This window comes from Plecotus auritus, assembly GCF_963455305.1.
Source record: "Plecotus auritus genome assembly, chromosome: 14".
NCBI lineage: Eukaryota > Metazoa > Chordata > Mammalia > Chiroptera > Vespertilionidae > Plecotus > Plecotus auritus.
Genome location: NC_137780.1, coordinates 10,972,393 through 10,990,987, shown reverse-complemented (window position 1 = coordinate 10,990,987; position 18,595 = coordinate 10,972,393). Strand labels below are relative to the sequence as shown.

Genomic DNA, 18,595 nt, shown 5'->3' with positions numbered 1-18,595 from the left:
TCCCAGGCACAGAGGAGGAGAGAAAGGGCAGGATGTAAGTGAGGAGAGGGAGACAGCTGTGTTATGCTCAGGACCCACCACAGGTGACTACGGCATTGCAGGATGCACGAGGCAGCACGCATTGCTTTTGAGTTTATTAAGGCATAATTAACATACAAGGCACCGCTCTTGCTTAAAGTGTGCAACTTGGTAAGTTTGGGCATTCATGTGCATCCTGAAAACCATCGCCACAGTCAAGGTAACAAACACACCCCTCACCTGAAAAGTTTCCTGCTGCCCCATCGTAACTCCCTTCCACACTTTGCCATCTCTCACCGACGGAAAACCGCCCACCTATCTGCTTTCTGTGACTAAGGCCTGGGTTACATTTGCTAGAATTTTATATAAAGAGAATTGCACACTATAAACGTTTTTTAAAAATACATTTTTACTGATTTCAGAGCGGAAGGGAGAGGGAGAGAGAGATAGAAACACCAATGATGAGAGAGAATCATTGATTGGTTGCCTCCAGCCCACCCCTCACTGGGGATCGAGCCGAAACCGGGACATGTGCTTGACCAGGAATCGAACTGTGACCTCCTGGTTCATAGGTCGATGCTCAACCACTGAGCCAGGCCGCCTGGGCCACACTATATGCTTTTTTTGTGGTTGTTTGTCTGGCTGCTTATACTTAGCATAATTACTTTGATACTCATCCAGATTCTTGTGTATAGATGTAATTCATTCCTTTCCATGGCTGAGAAGGGTTCCACTGTAAGGAACACATTTGTTTATTCATTCACCTGGTGGTGAACACTTGGGTTGTGTCTGCTTCTTCGCTATAACAAAGAAAGCTGCTATAAATATGTGCGAACTTTTTTTTTGGCTGTTGAAACTATTGCACTCTCATTACCTCTAATACTCTAGGGATTAAAGAATGCAACCTCAGAGATTTTACATACAGAAACAATAAAGCATAATTGAATTTGACTGTATTTTAAAAATGTAGTTCATTTCTAATTCCACTGAGTAGCTGCCCAGGCTTCAGCTTCAGTGACGCCTGCGGTCACTGGGATTTGAGGGGTCCGGGTCTCTAGAGTGCCGGGCCTTTTGAGGCCTATGGGATTTATCTCGGCTCCTACTGCTACTTCTACGGCTCTGTCCCTCAGAATGCCCCTCGTGCCAGCTCGAATGTGTGTCTGAGCTTCGACCTCTGTCCCTATCCCTGTTTTTTTCTTCTCTTCCTTCCCTCCTGCTTGAGGACTTGTGCTCCTGCTTGAACTTCTCCCTCTTCAGCTCCCGCTCATGGTCCTCCGCTCTCCCGTGGCAGGTTGTCTTGACCTCAGGGGAACTGGGATGGTGCTTCCGCACCTCCCTAGACTCTGGCACCTGACCCCTCTCTGAGTTCTTGCTGCTGAGCTTTTTAGAGCCAGGGTCGTCCTTTTCCTTTATCATCTTGCTTCTAGGAGTTGACGAGGAGGCTGGCTGCTCTGCCAGTTCCTCCTGATCAGTCTTCTCTTTGTCTTTCTTTCTTTTCTTTTTTTCCTTTTTGTCTTTTTTGTGTTTTTTGGTGGGTCTGTCCTCTTCAGAGCCCTCAGATGAATTTGATGAGGGGGTGTGAGCCCCACAGCCCTTCTCCTGGAGCTCTTTGGTCACAATATCCATTTCTTCTGAGTCCTTAGGAGTCCGATAGTTAGACACATGATCCACTCGGATAGTTCTTCCTTTAATTTTTATCCCATTAAAATTGTCAACAGCCAGAATTGTGCTCCTCTGGTCTTCATAGCAGAGGAAACAGAATCCTTTGGATTTCCCAGTCTTCTTGTCCCGCACCAGATTAATGTTAACGATCTCCCCATACTGTGAGAATACACAGATGACATCTCCTTCAGTAAGTTCATAGGGAAGTCCTCCCAGGAGGATCCAGGCGCTGTATTTGTACTCGGAATGCCAGGACACCGTATCCGCCACCCCAAGCTGGACCTCTCGCTCATTCAGCTCGTTTATCAGCTTCACTTTCGTTAAAGGGTTCATCTCCGCGGTTTCGCGCTCAACACAGAGGAATCCCGAACGTTTTTATAGGGACATATAGTGGGTTGAATGGCAGTCCCCAAAGGTATGTCCAAGCCCTCATCCCTGCAACCTGTGAATGCGACCTTATTTGGAAATAGACGTTTGGCAGGTGTAATTAAGTTAGGGATCTTGATACGAGATCATCATGGACGTAGGGCCTGGTGTTTTTTTAAGGAAAGGACGATTTGATACAGAGAAGGGCAAGGCCACCTGAAGACTGAGTGGGAGAGTCCAGTGACGAGCCTACAAGCTGAGGGCGAAGGTCATCTCATCGTGATGAAGGAGCCACGTCATTAAGACAGCGTCACCATCCGACACACGTTTGCCATGGAGAGCTGATCTTAAAACGCCAGTTTTTAGAAGAGAAAACTGCAAGAAGACGACAAATCCATGATTATAGACAGATGTTTCAATACCCCTCTCATGGTAACTGCTGAACAAGTGGATGGAAAAATCCCTAAAGATACAGACGACCTGAACCACACCGTCAGCCAGCACAGCTGGTCCATCTCAACATTCCACGCAACGAGAGGCAAATGCACATTCTTCCCAAGTGCTCCCAGGGCATCTGCCGAGATGGAAGGCATTCTGGGCCTTCCAACAGGCCTCATGCATTTTTAAAAACCAGGTTATACGGATTATGCTCTGTCCACAATGCTAGGGGGTTTGGTTCTGTCTTTTTAATTCCCTGCTTAACATAAAACCCTGCCTGAGAGAGTAGGGGCAAGACTGTAAGCAGGGCACCTGGTCCCATCCTTTCTAACAAGCCCCTCCCCCCCCTTCCAGCCAGTTTAAACCTTGACACCCATTAGGACTCACACTTGTGGGCCCTTAAATGCGGCCCCTTAAAACCCGCCCCAGGTCATGCACCAGGAGGCGGTCCTGGGGCCTTGCCTCGCTCCCCATGGCACGTAAAGCTCCTCTTTCCCCCAAAGCCAAGCCGGCGCCCTAGACCTGGCTTCCGCGCGCTGGGGACCTCGAACCTTGTTCGGGAACAAGACCGAAGGGGGTCAGGTGACTTGAGCCCAGGTAAGCGCTGTACTGGTTGAAAAATCCCCACATTCTCAGCGCAGGGGCGCTATTTGCTTTCAGGCGCAGAGTTCAGCCGGGACATTTCCTCGCCTCTCCTCCTAAATGCACGTTGGCGAGTTTCCTTCACCTCCCAAGCGCAGGTGTGCAGGACAGCGGCCGAGCTGTGCCCGCCCTCGAGGGCCCTGGCTCCCGGCGCTGCAAAGCTCCCCTGCAGCAGGGAAGGCGGGGAAGGGGAGGGAGGCCCGGGCGAGGGGAGGGGAGGGGAGGGGAGGGGAGGGGCGGCCTGGAATCCGCCCGAGAGAAGGAATTAGCTCGCGCTGCCCCGCGGCTCGCGAAGCTCCGCCCCGGTTTTTTCTTCCAACCCTCGTGGCGGCGGCGGCGGCGGCGGCGGTGCTGGTGCTGCGCGCGGAGGAATTTTGTCCCCAGCGGCGACCCCTCCTCCCGCGGCGGCGGCGTCCGCGTCTGTGGCGGCGGCAGCCCAGCGCCCGGACGAGGCCCCGGCCGGCCCGGCGGCCTAGTGGCCGCGAGGCGTGGAGGCCGGGCCGCCGGCGCCGAGGGAAGGTGGGCGAGGCCGGTGGCCTGCAGCCGCCGCCGCCGCGGCCCCGCGCGGGGAGGGAGCGGCCCGAGATGGCGGGCGGGCCCTGCGGCGGCGTCCCCGCGGCGGCCGGCGGCGGTGAGATCGTGCAGCTCAACGTCGGGGGCACCAGGTGGGTGGGGGCACCCGGTGGGTGAGCGGGCCCGGCGGGGAGGCTTCCTCGGGGGCGGGGAGCCCTGGTCGCGGGCGAGTGTGGGGCGCGGGCCAGCGGGGCCTCCTCGCGGGAGCGGCGGGCGGGTCTGGACCTGGTGACACTCTGGGACTGGACGGGCTGTAGGGCCGCTCAGAGTTCCCGACTGAGGACCGGACTGGCAGAGCTGCTGCCACCCCGGAATGCCCCCCTCCCGGTCGCCTTCTGCCCCTCCTGCCCCCCTCTGCCCCTCCTGCCCCCCTTTTCCCCCTCTGCCCCCGCCTCTCCTGCCCCCCTGTCCCTATCCTCCCTCTACCCCTCTGCCCCATCTGCCCCTCCTGTCCCCTCCCCTCCGCGCCCCCCTCTGCCCCTGCCTCCCTCTGTCCCTATCTTCCCTCAGCCCCTCCTGTCCCCCTCTGCCCCTGCCCCTCCTGCCCCCCCCCCGTCCCCCTCTGCCCCTGCCTCTCCTGCCTCCCTCCCCCCCGCCTCCCCCACCCCCCCGCCTCCCTCTCCCCCACCCCCCCGCCTCCCTCTCCCCCCCCCGCCTCCCCCTTCCCCCGCCTCCCCCTCCCCCCCTCTGTCCCTCTTGCCCCCCTGGCCCCCCTCTGCCCCTTTCTAAGGCACCTGGCCTCAGCCCTGTTCTGGAGCCTGGCCTGCGGCTTGGCTGCTCAGGTGAGCCAGCCTCCCTCCCTCGGTCCCGGGGTCCGCCGCCTGGGAGAGGGCAGTGTGCTCCTTGCCCCGCCTGGTGACAGGCTGTTGGGCACAGGCCTGGGCGCAGGCCATGCAGATCTGCAGGACGTTGTTATCCTTTTTCTCGGTGCTTGGCTCTGCGGGGTTGGGTGACTTGTAGGGCAGTGTGTCCAGAAACCTCACTTTGCAGAGTTGGCGTGGGGAGCCAGTGCCTGTTGGCACCCGGTGTGGGGTGTGGGGTGTGGGGTGTGGGGTGTGGGGTGTGGAGCGCCCTCATGGAAAACAGAGGCACAGTTCTGCCCTCTCTCTGGCCAGCCGCTCCCCTCCTCTGCCTTTTACTGAGCTTGTTGGGGAAAAACATCCCATTTTTTGGTGTGAATTGATCATGGCTTATGAGTCAGTCCTCAGAAATGGGCGTGTGCCAACTCTGTTGAAGGCGCCAGGAGTGGAGTGGAGGTTTAGGGCTGGTGGAGTGTGTGGGAATGTGGTGTATTTTGTTGTGCTGGAATAGCTAAGACTTTTAAATAATATTTTTTAAAATGCAAAATGGAAACTGTAAGCCATAGTGATCAAAATGTACAGTGTTTTAAAGCTAAACATTCGATAGTTTTTTTCTAAGTGCACTAGAGAATTTAGCACAAGAAAACAGTTCTTCATTCATTCCCTGCTCCCCCCCACCTCCAAAAAATGTTGAATAGTTAAAAAATTATAACATTATTGTCAGGCTATATAGATTCCAGTCCTAAGGAAAAGATTTGCCCCCTAGTGTAACAAATGGATACTTGGCTGAAATCTGTGAACATTGTGCAGGTTTGGAAACGTCCACGTGAGAACAGGAACCTGCAAGGCTGCTCAGAAACAGCACACCCAGCAGCCAGGGTGCTCGGACTGTGTTCTTGAGTGACTTGGGATCATAGACTCTTGCAGCATTTTAGAGCGAGGAGGGATCTGGAAGTCACCTGTATCTTGTGCAAAACACAGATTAGCACACTCACTTAAGTCACGCACGGGAAAAGAAAACCCCGCTGTGACTGTCACCCCACTGTGATTGTCGCTAAAGTGGAGGCTGAGGCCTGCGACAGAATTGGCTCTGGAGCGCTGGAGCATAACTCAGAAGCACGTGCCACAGGGAGGCCTGATTTATCTTTTTAATTTCAAGAGACGCGAGGTCCAAAATAAACACGCTCAATGAAATGATAGAAATGACTGATTTTTAAATGATTAATTTAACTTTGGGGGTGATTTGGAAAGAGAAGATGAGATTTCATTTAGCATGGTTATCATTATTTTAAAAACACACGAAAAAACTAATACATTGAAAGAAACCCAGGATGACTCAATTTGTGATTAATTCCATTAGAATGAGTAGGACTGGAGGCCTCCTGGGGGCGGTCTGGGACGGCCATTGGGGGGAGGATGGTCAGAGAGCTTTGGAGTGACAGAGGGGTTCCAGTTCCCAGGCCTTACCTCAGCTCGCTCAGCACCCCTGGGCAGATGATGTTTTAGTGCTTGGACCCCTAAAATGTAAAGCGACTATACCAGTGCCCACCTCACAGGACCCCTAAAGGAATTTGAAGTAATAAACGGGAAATGAAAGGGTTACTGGCATTGCCAATAGTAACGTTGCAGATGAAATCATTTTTAGATTGCGTGTCCAATTAATTTAGTGGGAGGCAAGTAGCACTCGTATAAATGTGGACATGCCAATATCTTCAGTAAGACTTTCGTTGGGACCGGATTGCACGCGACGCCCTGCTTGGAAAGCACGTCCATGTATGTTGCAGAGAAGGGAGCTTGTCGTGTAATTTTAAGTGTCGTAGTTTTCATGAAGTCATATTTGGAACCAGCTTTAGAGCTGTGTGGGTTTTTCTCCCTCGTAACTCTTGTTTGGGGAAAAAACACACACAAAAAAACATTTGGTGGGGGTGAGGGTCCCACCTCTTTGTCCAGAAATTCTGGCTTACTAAACTCACCCCAGACTGCTGATTTTAAGTGAAATTGTTAATGTGACTTTAAGCAGACCCGTGTAATTTTCTAAGTAACACAGAATTTGAGTTAGTTGGCAGGCATTTTGTTGAGTAAGCAGCAGTGAATGCGAAAGGTCACGGACCCTTACGTGGAATTAATTTGATGGCCTCCAAAACAGAGTGCCTTGTTCGTGCTGAGGACCCGTGGACCCTTAGTTTACTGTTGACTGGATTTGCTTTTATTTATTTGACCAAGTCAGTTTCCTGTGACTAGCTGGAGTATGCTTCTCATTGTTTCCTAAGACTCTGCTAAGAAAATTTGGGAAAATTTGCCATGTTTTCTTGAATAAACCGATTGGTTCCTTTCTTAAATCTGACGAGTGGGCACAGGAGTGGCTTTAAAAGTTTTGTAAAGCTGGCAAGTGATGTAGAATGACAGTGGAGGTCTCGTGGGCTCCTCTGTGTGAGGACACGGGGTGATGTGGGCAGAGAGGAAAAAAGTGCATATGTCGTTCATTGTGATGAGTTTTAAAATGAAAATACTCAGGTAATAGGGGCTGGGCTGGATGAGCCCTAGATTCCTTCTTGGTTATGAGACTTCACCTCAGTTCCTGGTCTTCCAGGCTGTTACACCTGTGCTGGGGTAAAGTCCCCTCTATCGGTGGTAATAAACACGCTTGGTCAAATGTCAGTTAACCTCGAAACAGTGATATATTTACTGAGTGATTTTTTTTTTAAGTGAATGAATATGACAATTGCAATAGCCTACGACTGCAAATAAAGAAAGTGTTAACTGCATAATGTACAATGGAGTTTCTGTGAGCTCAAAATGATAATGTAGGATAGACTATCAGGAAAATCCATTAAAGAGAAGGTAAAACCTTAAGAGTATTGAGAAAGATGGATGTGCCATGAGCTAATAAAGCCAAACAAAATGTTTTTAGAAGAAAAAGAAAAAATGATGGATAGGACTTGGGTTATTGGACATGACAAGGGCTATCGAGCTGGGATAAATTTAAAAAAAACAACAACACTGACATGGTAGTGGGCATGAATTTTGGGGTATTAAGTACGCTCTATTAGAGGGGAACACGTTTGTGTTGGTGAGAGCTGAAAATAATTTTGAGTGCTATGTTGAAGTTAGACTGTTGATTCTTCAGCAGATGGGCATGCTGGGAAGTCTTGTTTAGGGAAGCATTATGTCATTTATTAGATTTTATGAAGAGCTTTTTGAATGATCTTAACTATGAATTGAAAGAAGTTTTAAAATATTAAGAGTGCCGAAACCGGTTTGGCTCAGTGGATAGAGCGTCGGCCTGCGGACTGAAGGGTCCCGGGTTCGATTCCGGTCAAGGGCATGTACCTTGGTTGCGGGCACATCCCCAGTAAGGGGTGTACAGGAGACAGCTGATCGATGTTTCTCTCTCATCGATGTTTCTAACTCTCTATCCCTCTCCCTTCCTCTCTGTAAAAAATCAATAAAATATATAAAAAAAAAAAAAATAAAATAAAATATTAAGAGTGATGAATGTAATTGTTTTGGCTATAGCTTTGCAACAACGTGTAAACCATTGGCCAGCATATTAGAGCAAGTTAACTAATACTGAATTTCAAATTGTGTGCTCATTTGTAATATCAGATAACTTTCAATTGCAGATTTAGTACCTCAAAACAGACTCTTATGTGGATTCCAGATTCCTTTTTTTCCAGGTATTTCATATAATTCTTCATTACTCTTCTTAATATTATTAGTATTTATCAAAATAGTAAGAATTTTCTTTTTTTTTTGAAAGTAGAAATTACTCTATTATTATTATTTAATTTTTATTTATTTATTTTTACTAATCTTTATTGTTCAGATTATTATAGTTGTTCCTCTTTTTTCCCCCCATAGCTCCCTTCCACCCGGTTCCCATCCCACCCTCTGCCCTTACCCCCCACCCCCACTGTCCTCATCCATGGTGTACGATTTTTGTCCAGTCTCTTCCTGCACCCCCACACCCCTTTCCCCCTGAGAATTGTCAGTCCACTCCCTTTCTATGCCCCTGATTCTTTATATTCACCAGTTTATTCTGTTCATCAGATTTTTTTATTCACTTGATTTTTAGATTCATTTGTTGATATGTATTTGTTGTTCCTAATTTTTATCTTTACCTTTTTCTTCTTCTTCTTCTTCTTCTTCTTCTTCTTCTTCTTCTTCTTCTTCTTCTTCTTCTTCTTCTTCTTCTTCTTTTCTTCTTCTTCTTCTTTTCTTCTTCTTCTTCTTTTCTTCTTCTTCTTCTTTTCTTCTTCTTCTTCTTTTCTTCTTCTTCACCTTTCAGCATTTTGTATAATACTGGTTTGGTGGTGATGAACTCCTTTAGCTTTTTCTTATCTGTGAAGCTCTTTATCTTCCCTTCAGTTCTGAATGATAGCTTTGCTGGGTAGAGTAATCTTGGTTGTAGGTTCTTGCTGTTCATCACTTTGAATATTTCTTGCCACTCCCGTCTGGCCTGCATAGGTTCTGTTGAGAAGTCAGCTGACAGTCGTATGGGTGCTCCCTTGTAGGTAATTAACTGTTTTTCTCTTGCTGCTTTTAATATTCTCTTTGTCTTTTGCTCTTGGTGTGGTCCTCTTTGGATTCCTCTTGTTTGGGGTTGTGTGCACTTCCTGGACTTGTAAGTCTATTTCTTTCACCAGGTGGGGGAAGTTTTCTGTCATTATTTCTTCAAATAGGTTTTCAATATCTTGCTGTCTCTCTTCTTCTGGCACCCCCATAATTCGAATGTTGGTACGCTTGAAATTGTCCCAGAGGCTCCTTACACTATCTTCATATTTTTGGATTCTTTTTTCTTTTTGCTTTTCCGGTTGGGTGTTTTTTTTTTGCTTCTTCGTATTTCAAATCTTTGACTTGATTCTTGGGATCCTCTAGTCTTCTGTTGGATCTCTGTATATTATTCTTTATTTCAGTCAGTGTATGCTTAATTTCTAGTTGGTCCTTTTTCATATCCTCAAGGGTCTCACTAAATTTATCGGCAATTTCTAGAAGATTCTTGAGTAACCTTATAACCGTGGTTTTGAACTCTATATCCCATCGTTTGCTTTCCTCCATTTCTTTCATTTGTGATCTGTTTCTTTGTCTCCACATTTTGGCTGCTTCCCTGTGTTAATAGCTTGGCTTTGTGTGCTAGGTGTCCTATAGGGCCCAGTGGCTCAGCCTCCCCAATTACCTGAGGTGGACACTCCTGGTGCACCCCTTTGTGGGCTGTGTGCACAGTCTTGTTGTAGTTAAGCCTTCATTGTTGGTGTCTCTGGGAGGAATTGACCTCCAGGCCAATTGGCTGTGAGGATCACTTGTGTCTATGATGGGAGAACTTCTGTGCTGGAGACACCCTTAAGGGGGAAGACTTGCTTCATTGGGGCTTTGGCGCTCACTGAGTCTGCCCCCTGTGTCCCTTATGGATCTGAAGAGTTGTAGTCTGGATGGTCTCTCTCTGACCCCTGGGTACATTGGCTCTTGGATCTCCAAGGAGAGAGACCACCCAGCAGGAGCTACAGAGAGATCTGCAGATTCTTCTCTTTGTTTGGGGTTTGGAGGTGCCCAGATGAGGCCCAGCTGTGGAGCAATGCAAGCTGCTGTCGAGCCTTGGGTCTTCTTTTGGAGGCTCTGGGGCTCTTTGACCCAGCCGGAGCACTTTCGGTTTCAGATTGCAGAGGGCCAGGCCATTCGTATGCAAAAGCCTCTGCACACAGCTTGGGTGGGGCAGGGTCTCAGGGAATCACCAGGGTGGAGCAAACAGCAATGGCTGCCTGTCAGCCCTGCCTGGAAGTGGTCCTGTGTCTCTGTGTCCCGTGGCACCGTGCAGGAACAATGATCGCTGCAAGCACCTCTGAGAGAAAGCCGCCCTCGAGTTCTGCCCGATGCCAGGCAGTCCAGTTTCTCCCCGTATGAGTCTGGGTCCCTAGAGTCTTGCCCAGAACTGGAGTTCAGAGCAGTCGGGAGCTTGTGTCGCCCTCCCGATTGAAAAAGACAACAGCACACTCAGTTGCCAGCCCTTCCTGCTTGCGCCTCCGTACCTCTGCACTTCACTTCTGCACCCCAGCTCCTCCTTCGAGTCTCAGTGTGCTTTTCTCTTTCCTTCTAGTTGTAGAATTTCCACTCAGCCAGCCTTCCCGTAGTTCTGGATGATACCGTTTTGTCTTTTAGTTGTAGTTTTGAAATGGTTGTGCAAGGCAGCAAGTTCAGGTGTTTACCTATGCCGCCATCTTGATTTCTCCTCGTAAGAATTTTCTTATTTTTTTCTCAAATAAAAATTCTTAACTTTTAAAATAGAATTTTTTCGTTTTTCGTTTGAATAGTTTCCTTAACTTCAAAAAAAAAGACAAGATTTTTGTTTTTATTTTGCTTTGAAGATAAGATGGCTCATTTGTATTGACCATTAACATTTGATAAAGAATTAGGACATTTATTCATACTCAGATTTTAAAAACTTATTGTTGTGACTTCTAGCTTGCTGAGCGGGAGAATTTCAACACTTCGAGATGAAACTGGTGCTGTAAGTATAATGTGCAGTTATCCAAAATAGATTAACCCTTATGTTTGATCCTTATTGTATAGTGGCCCTTAGAAAGCTAATATTTTAATAAGCAATAAAGGAAAGTGACATATATCTACTGAAAGTTTCTTATTTTTTTTTGTCATGTGTAGAGTGTTTCTATATGTATAGAACTCTAAATAGTAAATACTATATACATATAGCAATTCAATGTTTATGATTAGAGAGATTGTAGGATATGAGTTTGCATTGTCAATAGAGTACTTTAAATCAGTAATTAAAACGTTAACAGTAAATAGAGTAATGTAAATACTAAAATATTTTGATATTGAATTAGAATGGTGTAAATTGTAAATAGTAAAGTTCTACAATTTTTTATTTTGGAACATAACCTTATGAATTTATACAGCAATTGTGGAATGAGGGAAGTAAAGAACTATTATGTTTCAGTACAAAAGAAGTGGGTTTATGCATTAAAAAAGCAGTGAGACTGTACAACAGCATGTACAGTAAATGTCTCCTCCCAAAAGCAGAAGGGCTTTCTATTTGGAGGCAGCCGCGTGGCCACAGGTGTCTGTCTGCTTTGGTGTTACTTGCAGGTGAAATAATGCAGCGAAAGCAGGCTTGCCTAGTTGAGGTTATAAGAAAGACATCAGTAATAAGATCTCCACAAATCTGTTGTGTTTCTTCAACTTCTCATGGGTTCTAATAAGAAGAAAAGCAAAAATTTATGAAGGCAGAAGAACTTCATTCATTGATATGCATAATTGGAAAAAGAGGTTTTTTTTTGGGAAAAAGAGTTTTTTTTTGTTTTTGTTTTTGTTTTAAAAAAATATATTTTATTGATATTTTACAGAGAGAAAGGGAGAGGGATAGAGAGCTAGAAACATCGATGAGAGAGAAACATCGATCAGCTGCCTCCTGCACACCTCCCACTGGGGATGTGCCCGCAACCAAGGTACATGCCCTTGACCGGAATCGAACCCGGGACCCTTCAGTCCGCAGGCCGACACTCTATCCACTGAGCCAAACCGGTTTCGGCGGGAAAAAGAGTTTTGTTACCATTCCCCTAATTAACTTATATAAGCTTTAAAAGATGTTCAGTTTTATGGTTAGAGCTTTTGTTATTGATTCAAAAATAGTGTTGGTACATATTCCTGTGAAAAGTTATCAATTATGTATTTCATACAAGTACATTATTTCAGCGATGCCCATGTAAGTCGCAAGTTATGTAAGTCACAATCACTGTCACCAGCAATTAATAATATAAGAAAGTATTATTTATGTATAATATTTTCAAAGTATTTATTGGATTCTAGAATATTTCAGGTGAAAAAGTTCCCTCACGTGGTAATTTTACCAAAAATCTCAAAGTAAATGAGAGAACTGACTTATTAGATACCATTTTCCTACATATTAAAATACATCAATCTAACAATGGCTTTTTTGTAGGAGGAAAGACACTGCCATATCAAATGTATTCCAGGGAAATACAGTACTTCAGTAATTCGGTCTTTGTTCCCTAAGTTAGACCTACAGACATTGAAGTTAGAAGCTGCAGTTATACTTGCAGCATCGTTTCCGATGTTTATTAAAACCGTTCATCATTTGCAGATATTTATTGATAGAGATCCGGCAGCATTCGCACCCATTTTAAATTTTCTTCGGACAAAAGAATTAGACTTAAGGTAAGAAGTGCATCCTTTTAAATTCTTATTGAGGGGTATTTTTGGGGGTATATTTAATGAAGGCAAAGTTTCGTTCTTACAGTACTATTTCGTTTGAAAGTTTTCTCAGAACTAAACTCGTAGGTAGAGGCCTCCGCCATCCTGCCTCCAGCTTGCGCTAGCAGCCTCCCGGCCAGTTCCCCCCACTTCATTCTTGAGTCCCTACCATTTATTTCCCACACTGTCTTCTAAAAATACAAATCTGATCTGGCTACCACACTCCTGAAAATGTCTGTTGTATGTTACTGGGTTCGTGGTTAAGGATTTTGGTATTTTAACTGTTTCTTAAGGCTCTCTCTAATCTGACCCCTGCTCAATTCTCTTGCTTCAACACTTGCAACCTTTTCATCCTGACTTCTTCCCTGGTCTCTGCCGTATCCACCTAATACAGGTAGTCATAGCAATCATTACACTTTCTCTGGAGTCTGTCTTCCATTAGACTTAAATTCCAAAAAGGCGAGCACTGCTCACTATATATCCCAGGATCTAGTTGTATTTGATGTGTAGTTAGAAATTCAGAGGCTCAGTACGTGGGGGAGAGGGAGATTGTGGATAAATGAAGGATCATTTAAACTATTTTAACTTTGCCAGGTCTGGATTCTTACCAGGGAGCTACAATTTCATTTGTATTTACTTTTCTTTTATTTCCTAAACTAGAGGCCTGGTGCACGAAATTTGTGCATGGAGGGGGGGTGTCCCTCAGCCCAGCCTGCACCCTCTCCGATCTGGGACCCCACGAGGGATGTCCGACCGCCCGTTTAGGCCCGATCCTGGATTGGGCCTAAACGGGCGGGCGGACATCCCTCTCACAATCCAGGACTGCTGGCTCCCAGCCGCTCGCCTGCCTCTGCCTGATTGCCCCTAACTGCTTCTGTCTGCCAGCCTGATCACCCCCTAACCACTCCCCTGCCAGCCTGATCGATGCCTAACTACTCCCCAGCCAGCCCAATTGCCCCTAACTGCCCTCCCCTGCTGGCCCGGTCACCCCTAACTGCCCTCCCCTGCTGGCCCGGTCACCCCTAACTGCCCTCCCCTGCAGGCCTGGGCCACCGCCCCCCCCCAACTGCCCTCCCCTGCAGGCCTGGTCCCCCCTAACTGCCCTCCCCTGCAGGCCTGGGCCACCCCCACACCCAACTGTCCTCCCCTGCAGGCCTGGCCTCCCCAACTGTCCTCCCCTGCAGGCCTGGTCCCCCCAAACTGCCCTCCCCTGCAGGCCTGGGTCCCCCCCAACTATCCTCCACTGCATGCCTGGTCCCCCCAAACTGCCCTCCCCTGCGGGCCTGGATCCCCCCCCCCCAACTATCCTCCACTGCAGGCCTGCCCCCAAAACTGCCCTCCCCTGCAGGCCTGGGTCCGCCCCAACTGCCCTCCCCTGCCTGCCTGGTCACCCCCAACTGCCCTCTTCTGCTGGCCTGGTCACTTCCTAACTGCCCACAGCTGCCCTCCCCTGCAGGCCATCTTGTGTCCACATGGGGGCAGCCATCTTTGACCACATGGGGGCGGCCCTCTTGTGTCTTGGAGTGACAGTCAACTTGCATATTACTCTTTTATTAGATAGGATTCTTAGTGAACGTTCAGTAAGAAAGTATTAATATTTTATAGTTACAGCTTTTAAAATCCCAGCTGTTTCCTTGAGCTGCTTCTTTATGATATTATCTAATTTTGCTTACATTCACTAGACTATGAGCTCCTTGAAGGCAAGGACTCCTCTCTGTCTAATTGGCTCCTGCTGTGTTCCCAGTGTTAAAGTGGTGCATACCGTAGCTGCTCAGTAAATATTTATGGAATGAATAAAGAGATGGTTGGGTCTGTTTGTTGGGTGCTTGGCCTGGCCTTGGGTGGAAGAGGGAAGTATATTACTAAGTACTTATTTCTTTATAAAAGTACAGTTAGTTTGACCCATAGCACTTGATTAAAGAAGCCCAACCTTACTGCTAGTCAGTGTCCTGTGACCACTCCACAACCAGATAACCCAGGAGAGACAGAATTGGTTTAAGTATCTGTATTACTGACTGCTTTCCTGTAAATTACTGGCTTTTTTTATTTTCATACTACTGTACTGTAACATCATCATCAGGCTGGCCTTTTTGTCCCCTACTTTCTATTTTGCTTGTTTTTTTTATTGGTTTCTGATAAGGTCATTTATCTGAATTTACTCATTCAGTGGATATTTATTACATAACTAGAGGCCCGGTGCACGAACTTCGTGCACGGAGGGGTGTGTCCCTCAGCCCAGCCTGCACCCTCTCCAATCTGGGACATCCCTCTCACAATCCAGGACTGCTGGCTCCCAACTGCTCGCCTGCCTGATTGCCCCCTAACCACTCCCCTGCCAGCCTGATTGAGGCCTAACTGCTCCCCTGCCAGCCTGGTCGCCCACAACTGCCCTCCCCTGCTGGCCATCTTGTAGCAGCCATCTTGTGTCCACATGGGGGCAGCCATCTTGTGTGTTGGAGTGATGGTCAATTTGCATATTACTCTTTTATTAGATAGGATAGTTACATACAAGTGCTGTGCTAGGTGTTGTGCAAGGTACACAAAAATAGATTCAAAATAGATCCTGCCTAGGGGGCTTACAGTATAACTGGGGAGGTTAAATATGTATAGAAGTGATTGTCATAAAAAGTTACAGCCCATTAATGCCATACAAGAATGATGCAGTACTTGATGATTTACTTGTACTAACCCTGTAAAACCCTGGTTTCTCAGTCGCCCATTTCATCTGTATGTGAATGGTTTTAAAGTAAGAGAATATTTTTGTCGGTATGCACTTTTATTTAGACTTTTCAAATGGTTGAGGACATTAGAAGAAAGGAAGCTGTAAAGCCTTGTGGGTCTGTTCACACTAAGCATCGACGACTTTTCCTTTTGCTTCAGATGCTAATCCGAGTTGCACTGTTGGAGGACTCATGTCCTTTGTTTCTTTGTAGGGGAGTGAGTATTAACGTTCTCAGGCACGAAGCGGAGTTCTATGGAATCACTCCGTTAGGTATGTGTTCTAATATTCCTACTTACGGTGTGACCCTTTGTGCACAGAACTGCCCAATCCAGTGTGTCCTATGCCTAGTTTGGGATGGACTAGTTCAGTGCGGGTTTTCACGGCAAGAAAATGTCACCAGCTGGTTTAACGTAAACACGCTCCTTTTCCCTTGTCCTCTTTGCCGGGAGAAAGGGGCAGCCATCTGACCAGTGTGCTCTGCCTTTCAGTGAGGAGGCTCCTGCTGTGTGAGGAGCTGGAGCGCTCCTCCTGCGGCAGCGTCCTCTTCCACGGGTACCTGCCCCCGCCAGGTAGGTACTGGCGCTCCGTGCGCAGGCCTTCTGAAGTGCTTGTTCTCGTGAAGCAGGTGTATCACACAGTGTATAAACGGGGAGGAGGAAGACCTATTCTTTGATTCTTTCTTACCTATGAATCTACTAGAAATGGTGAGAACTTTAACTGTGATAGAAGTTAAGTAGGCACACGTTCAGGCAGGTATGTGCCAGAGTGTGTTGGTTCCGGCCAGACAGGCTTGTGAGCCAGAAGATCTTGATGGCCACCACTCAGCCCTGTGGACGTGACCACTGCGTACAACTTCATGTGCGTAAACAGCCATCGGCGGCCTGGGCCGGGCCCTCCTCTGCCCACCCGGATGCTAGATCACGGGCGGTCAGTCTCCTCTTAGAACCCAGGGGGTCTGCACAGGTGTGTCCGGTGCAAGGCGGGCAGGTGAGCAGCACGTCACCTCCCCCACTTCAGTAGGAGAGTCCTGCCTTAGTGTGGGCCTCTGAGCGGGTTCATTCCAGGAGGCTGCTCTGCCGAAGAGCCGGTGAACGACCGGGGCAGTTCAGCTCCAGAGCAGCTTGAAGTAGTGCGTGGGACCTAATACCTAGTAACGGCAGTGGGAACACTGGCGTAGACTGAATTAGTGATTGATTTACTGCCCTAGAGTGAGGTAGAAGTGCAGTGTAATGTGATAAAGCTTAACTTATTTCTGTATACCATCTGTTGAAAGCTTTATTTTTTTCTCATTTTTTTAATCGTGATTAGATTGTAATACATTGCTGTACTGGAAGATGTATGTTGACTATAATGAACTGCATGTTTTTATGCCTGGTATAACGTGAAATTTTAAGTTCTTTCAGGTGCACTTAGAAGTAAGTTATCTCCTTCCCTTCGTAGGTATTCCTAGTCGCAAAGTAAACAGCACAGCGAGGTCCTCGGCCGATTCTGGGAGTGGACTGAACTCGGCGGAAGGGGAGGCTCGGGGAGGTGGTGCCCAGCCTGTCCTCTCCGCCTCTGGCGAGGAGCCTGCCAGGCTAGGTAAGCGTGATGACGCAGATGGAAAGAGACCGTGCACATGCTTCGTTCTAGCTGATAGTGAGGATTTATAAAGACGTACTTTTTGCCTCAGCTCGCTTTTTAATCCAGATTTATCATTTATATCTTAAGCTGTAATTGAGCATGTGGTTTTTGTTTAAAAAGTATGTAAGTCCTGTTTGCTCTAAGTCTGCAGTGCAGAGGTTGACGGACTTTATGTGAAGGGCCAGAGAGTAAATGTCTCAGGCTTCGTGGGCTCTGTGGGAGCCGCAGCTCTGCCGGGCTGGCGGGGAGCAGCCACAGATGATGAGTAAACACGTGTGCACGCCTGTGCCCCCGCAAAAACTGTCAGGACAGGCAGAGGTCTTGGGGGAGAGAGGGGGAGACCTGTGCTGTAGCTGAAATACTGCCTTTTCTAAACCAGCTGGATTTCCTGTGGACCCACGCAAGGTGCTGATCGTGGCTGGCCACCACAACTGGATCGTGGCTGCCTATGCCCACTTCGCTGTCTGCTACAGGTACTGTGCAGGTCCTCGTGGCTGACGGTGCCTTTAATGTGGGGGGTCGTTTCAGTAATGGTGTCTTTATATGCGTAGATTGAAGAGCTGTTTCTTCCAGCCGTCACATTTTCCCTATTCTCCTCACTTCTGTATCTCTGTTAGATTTGGTTAGCTTTTATTTTCATAGCTAAGTTGGTCAGTACTGCTGGTGGCCTTATATGTCTTAGATATTGCCAGACAGTACGAATTACTCCTTCTTGCTTATTAGAGATCTGGCTTCTGAGCCACTTAGCTATTGCGGTAAAGGACCTGGGGGGATTGTGACCCAGCCTCGTGATTTTCTGTCTGCAGTGTTTCAGTCTCTTGTGCTTCGAGTAGCGAGGGGTAAGGCTCCACATTGGCCATGACAAGCACTTGGTTGGGAGTGAGGTGGTGACACAGGACAGTCATGGGCAGAAGTGATGTCTTTTAATGTGTGCTGTGTGTGAGACTTTCAGAGGGCGTTTGGCTTTTACTAATTCTTGCTTTCTCAGAAACTAAAAGGAGTGAGGAGGAATGTAGACCAGTGGATTTTATTTTTAATTGGAGAAAGGATAGGTTCTTAGTTCAAAATCACAATTGCAATGAGAAATGTTGATGACAGAGAATGGTATAGAAGCACAAAATGGTTGGGAAATAGTGACTTAGACCAGCGGTCGCCAACTGGTTCAGCGGACCACTGGTGGTCCGTGAGGTCCGAAAGGTTGGCGACCGCTGGCTTAGACTGTGATACCATTTAATCTAATTGCTGAAAAATCAAATAATGTGTATTTTATTACTATTATGTTTAAGAGGAAATAGCCACAATAGATTAAAAATATTTAGAATGTCTTCTACAAATTACAGATATATTTTAAAGAATCCTTGATGTATTTTTTTTAAAACTCAGTTTATGGTACGTTTGCCATATTGTGGTGAAAAAAAAAAGCCTTTTATATCAGTAACCTCTGCCTTTTATTTTCATTGCAATAGAGGTTTGGTGGAAACTTTCCATTTTGAGAGCATTTTGTTATTTTTCATTTTAATTGAAT

The 18,595-nt window shown here is 47.2% G+C and overlaps 2 protein-coding genes across 2 annotated transcripts in view; one reads left to right on the top strand and one right to left on the bottom strand.

Moving 5' to 3' along the window:
• Positions 1–421: 421 nt before the first annotated feature.
• Positions 422–3,425, bottom strand: LOC308238662 (RNA-binding motif protein, X-linked 2-like). The gene is made up of 2 exons (XM_080650918.1): positions 3,036–3,425; positions 422–2,421 (listed from the first exon to the last, which is right to left on the bottom strand). The coding sequence occupies exon 2, from the start codon at positions 2,011–2,013 to the stop codon at positions 1,030–1,032; it is 984 nt and encodes a 327-aa protein (XP_080507044.1). The 5' UTR covers positions 2,014–2,421; positions 3,036–3,425; the 3' UTR covers positions 422–1,029.
• Positions 3,426–3,480: 55 nt separating this feature from the next.
• The window catches only part of KCTD3 (potassium channel tetramerization domain containing 3), a 34,130-nt gene continuing 19,015 nt past the window's right edge, over positions 3,481–18,595 (top strand). Inside the window, exons 1-8 of the mRNA XM_080650917.1 lie at positions 3,481–3,791; positions 8,123–8,176; positions 10,956–11,001; positions 12,616–12,689; positions 15,659–15,717; positions 15,936–16,016; positions 16,888–17,028; positions 17,450–17,543. Of these exons, the coding sequence (XP_080507043.1) occupies positions 3,712–3,791; positions 8,123–8,176; positions 10,956–11,001; positions 12,616–12,689; positions 15,659–15,717; positions 15,936–16,016; positions 16,888–17,028; positions 17,450–17,543 (629 nt within the window). The 5' untranslated portion in view covers positions 3,481–3,711. The remainder of the gene's footprint in view (positions 3,792–8,122; positions 8,177–10,955; positions 11,002–12,615; positions 12,690–15,658; positions 15,718–15,935; positions 16,017–16,887; positions 17,029–17,449; positions 17,544–18,595) is intronic.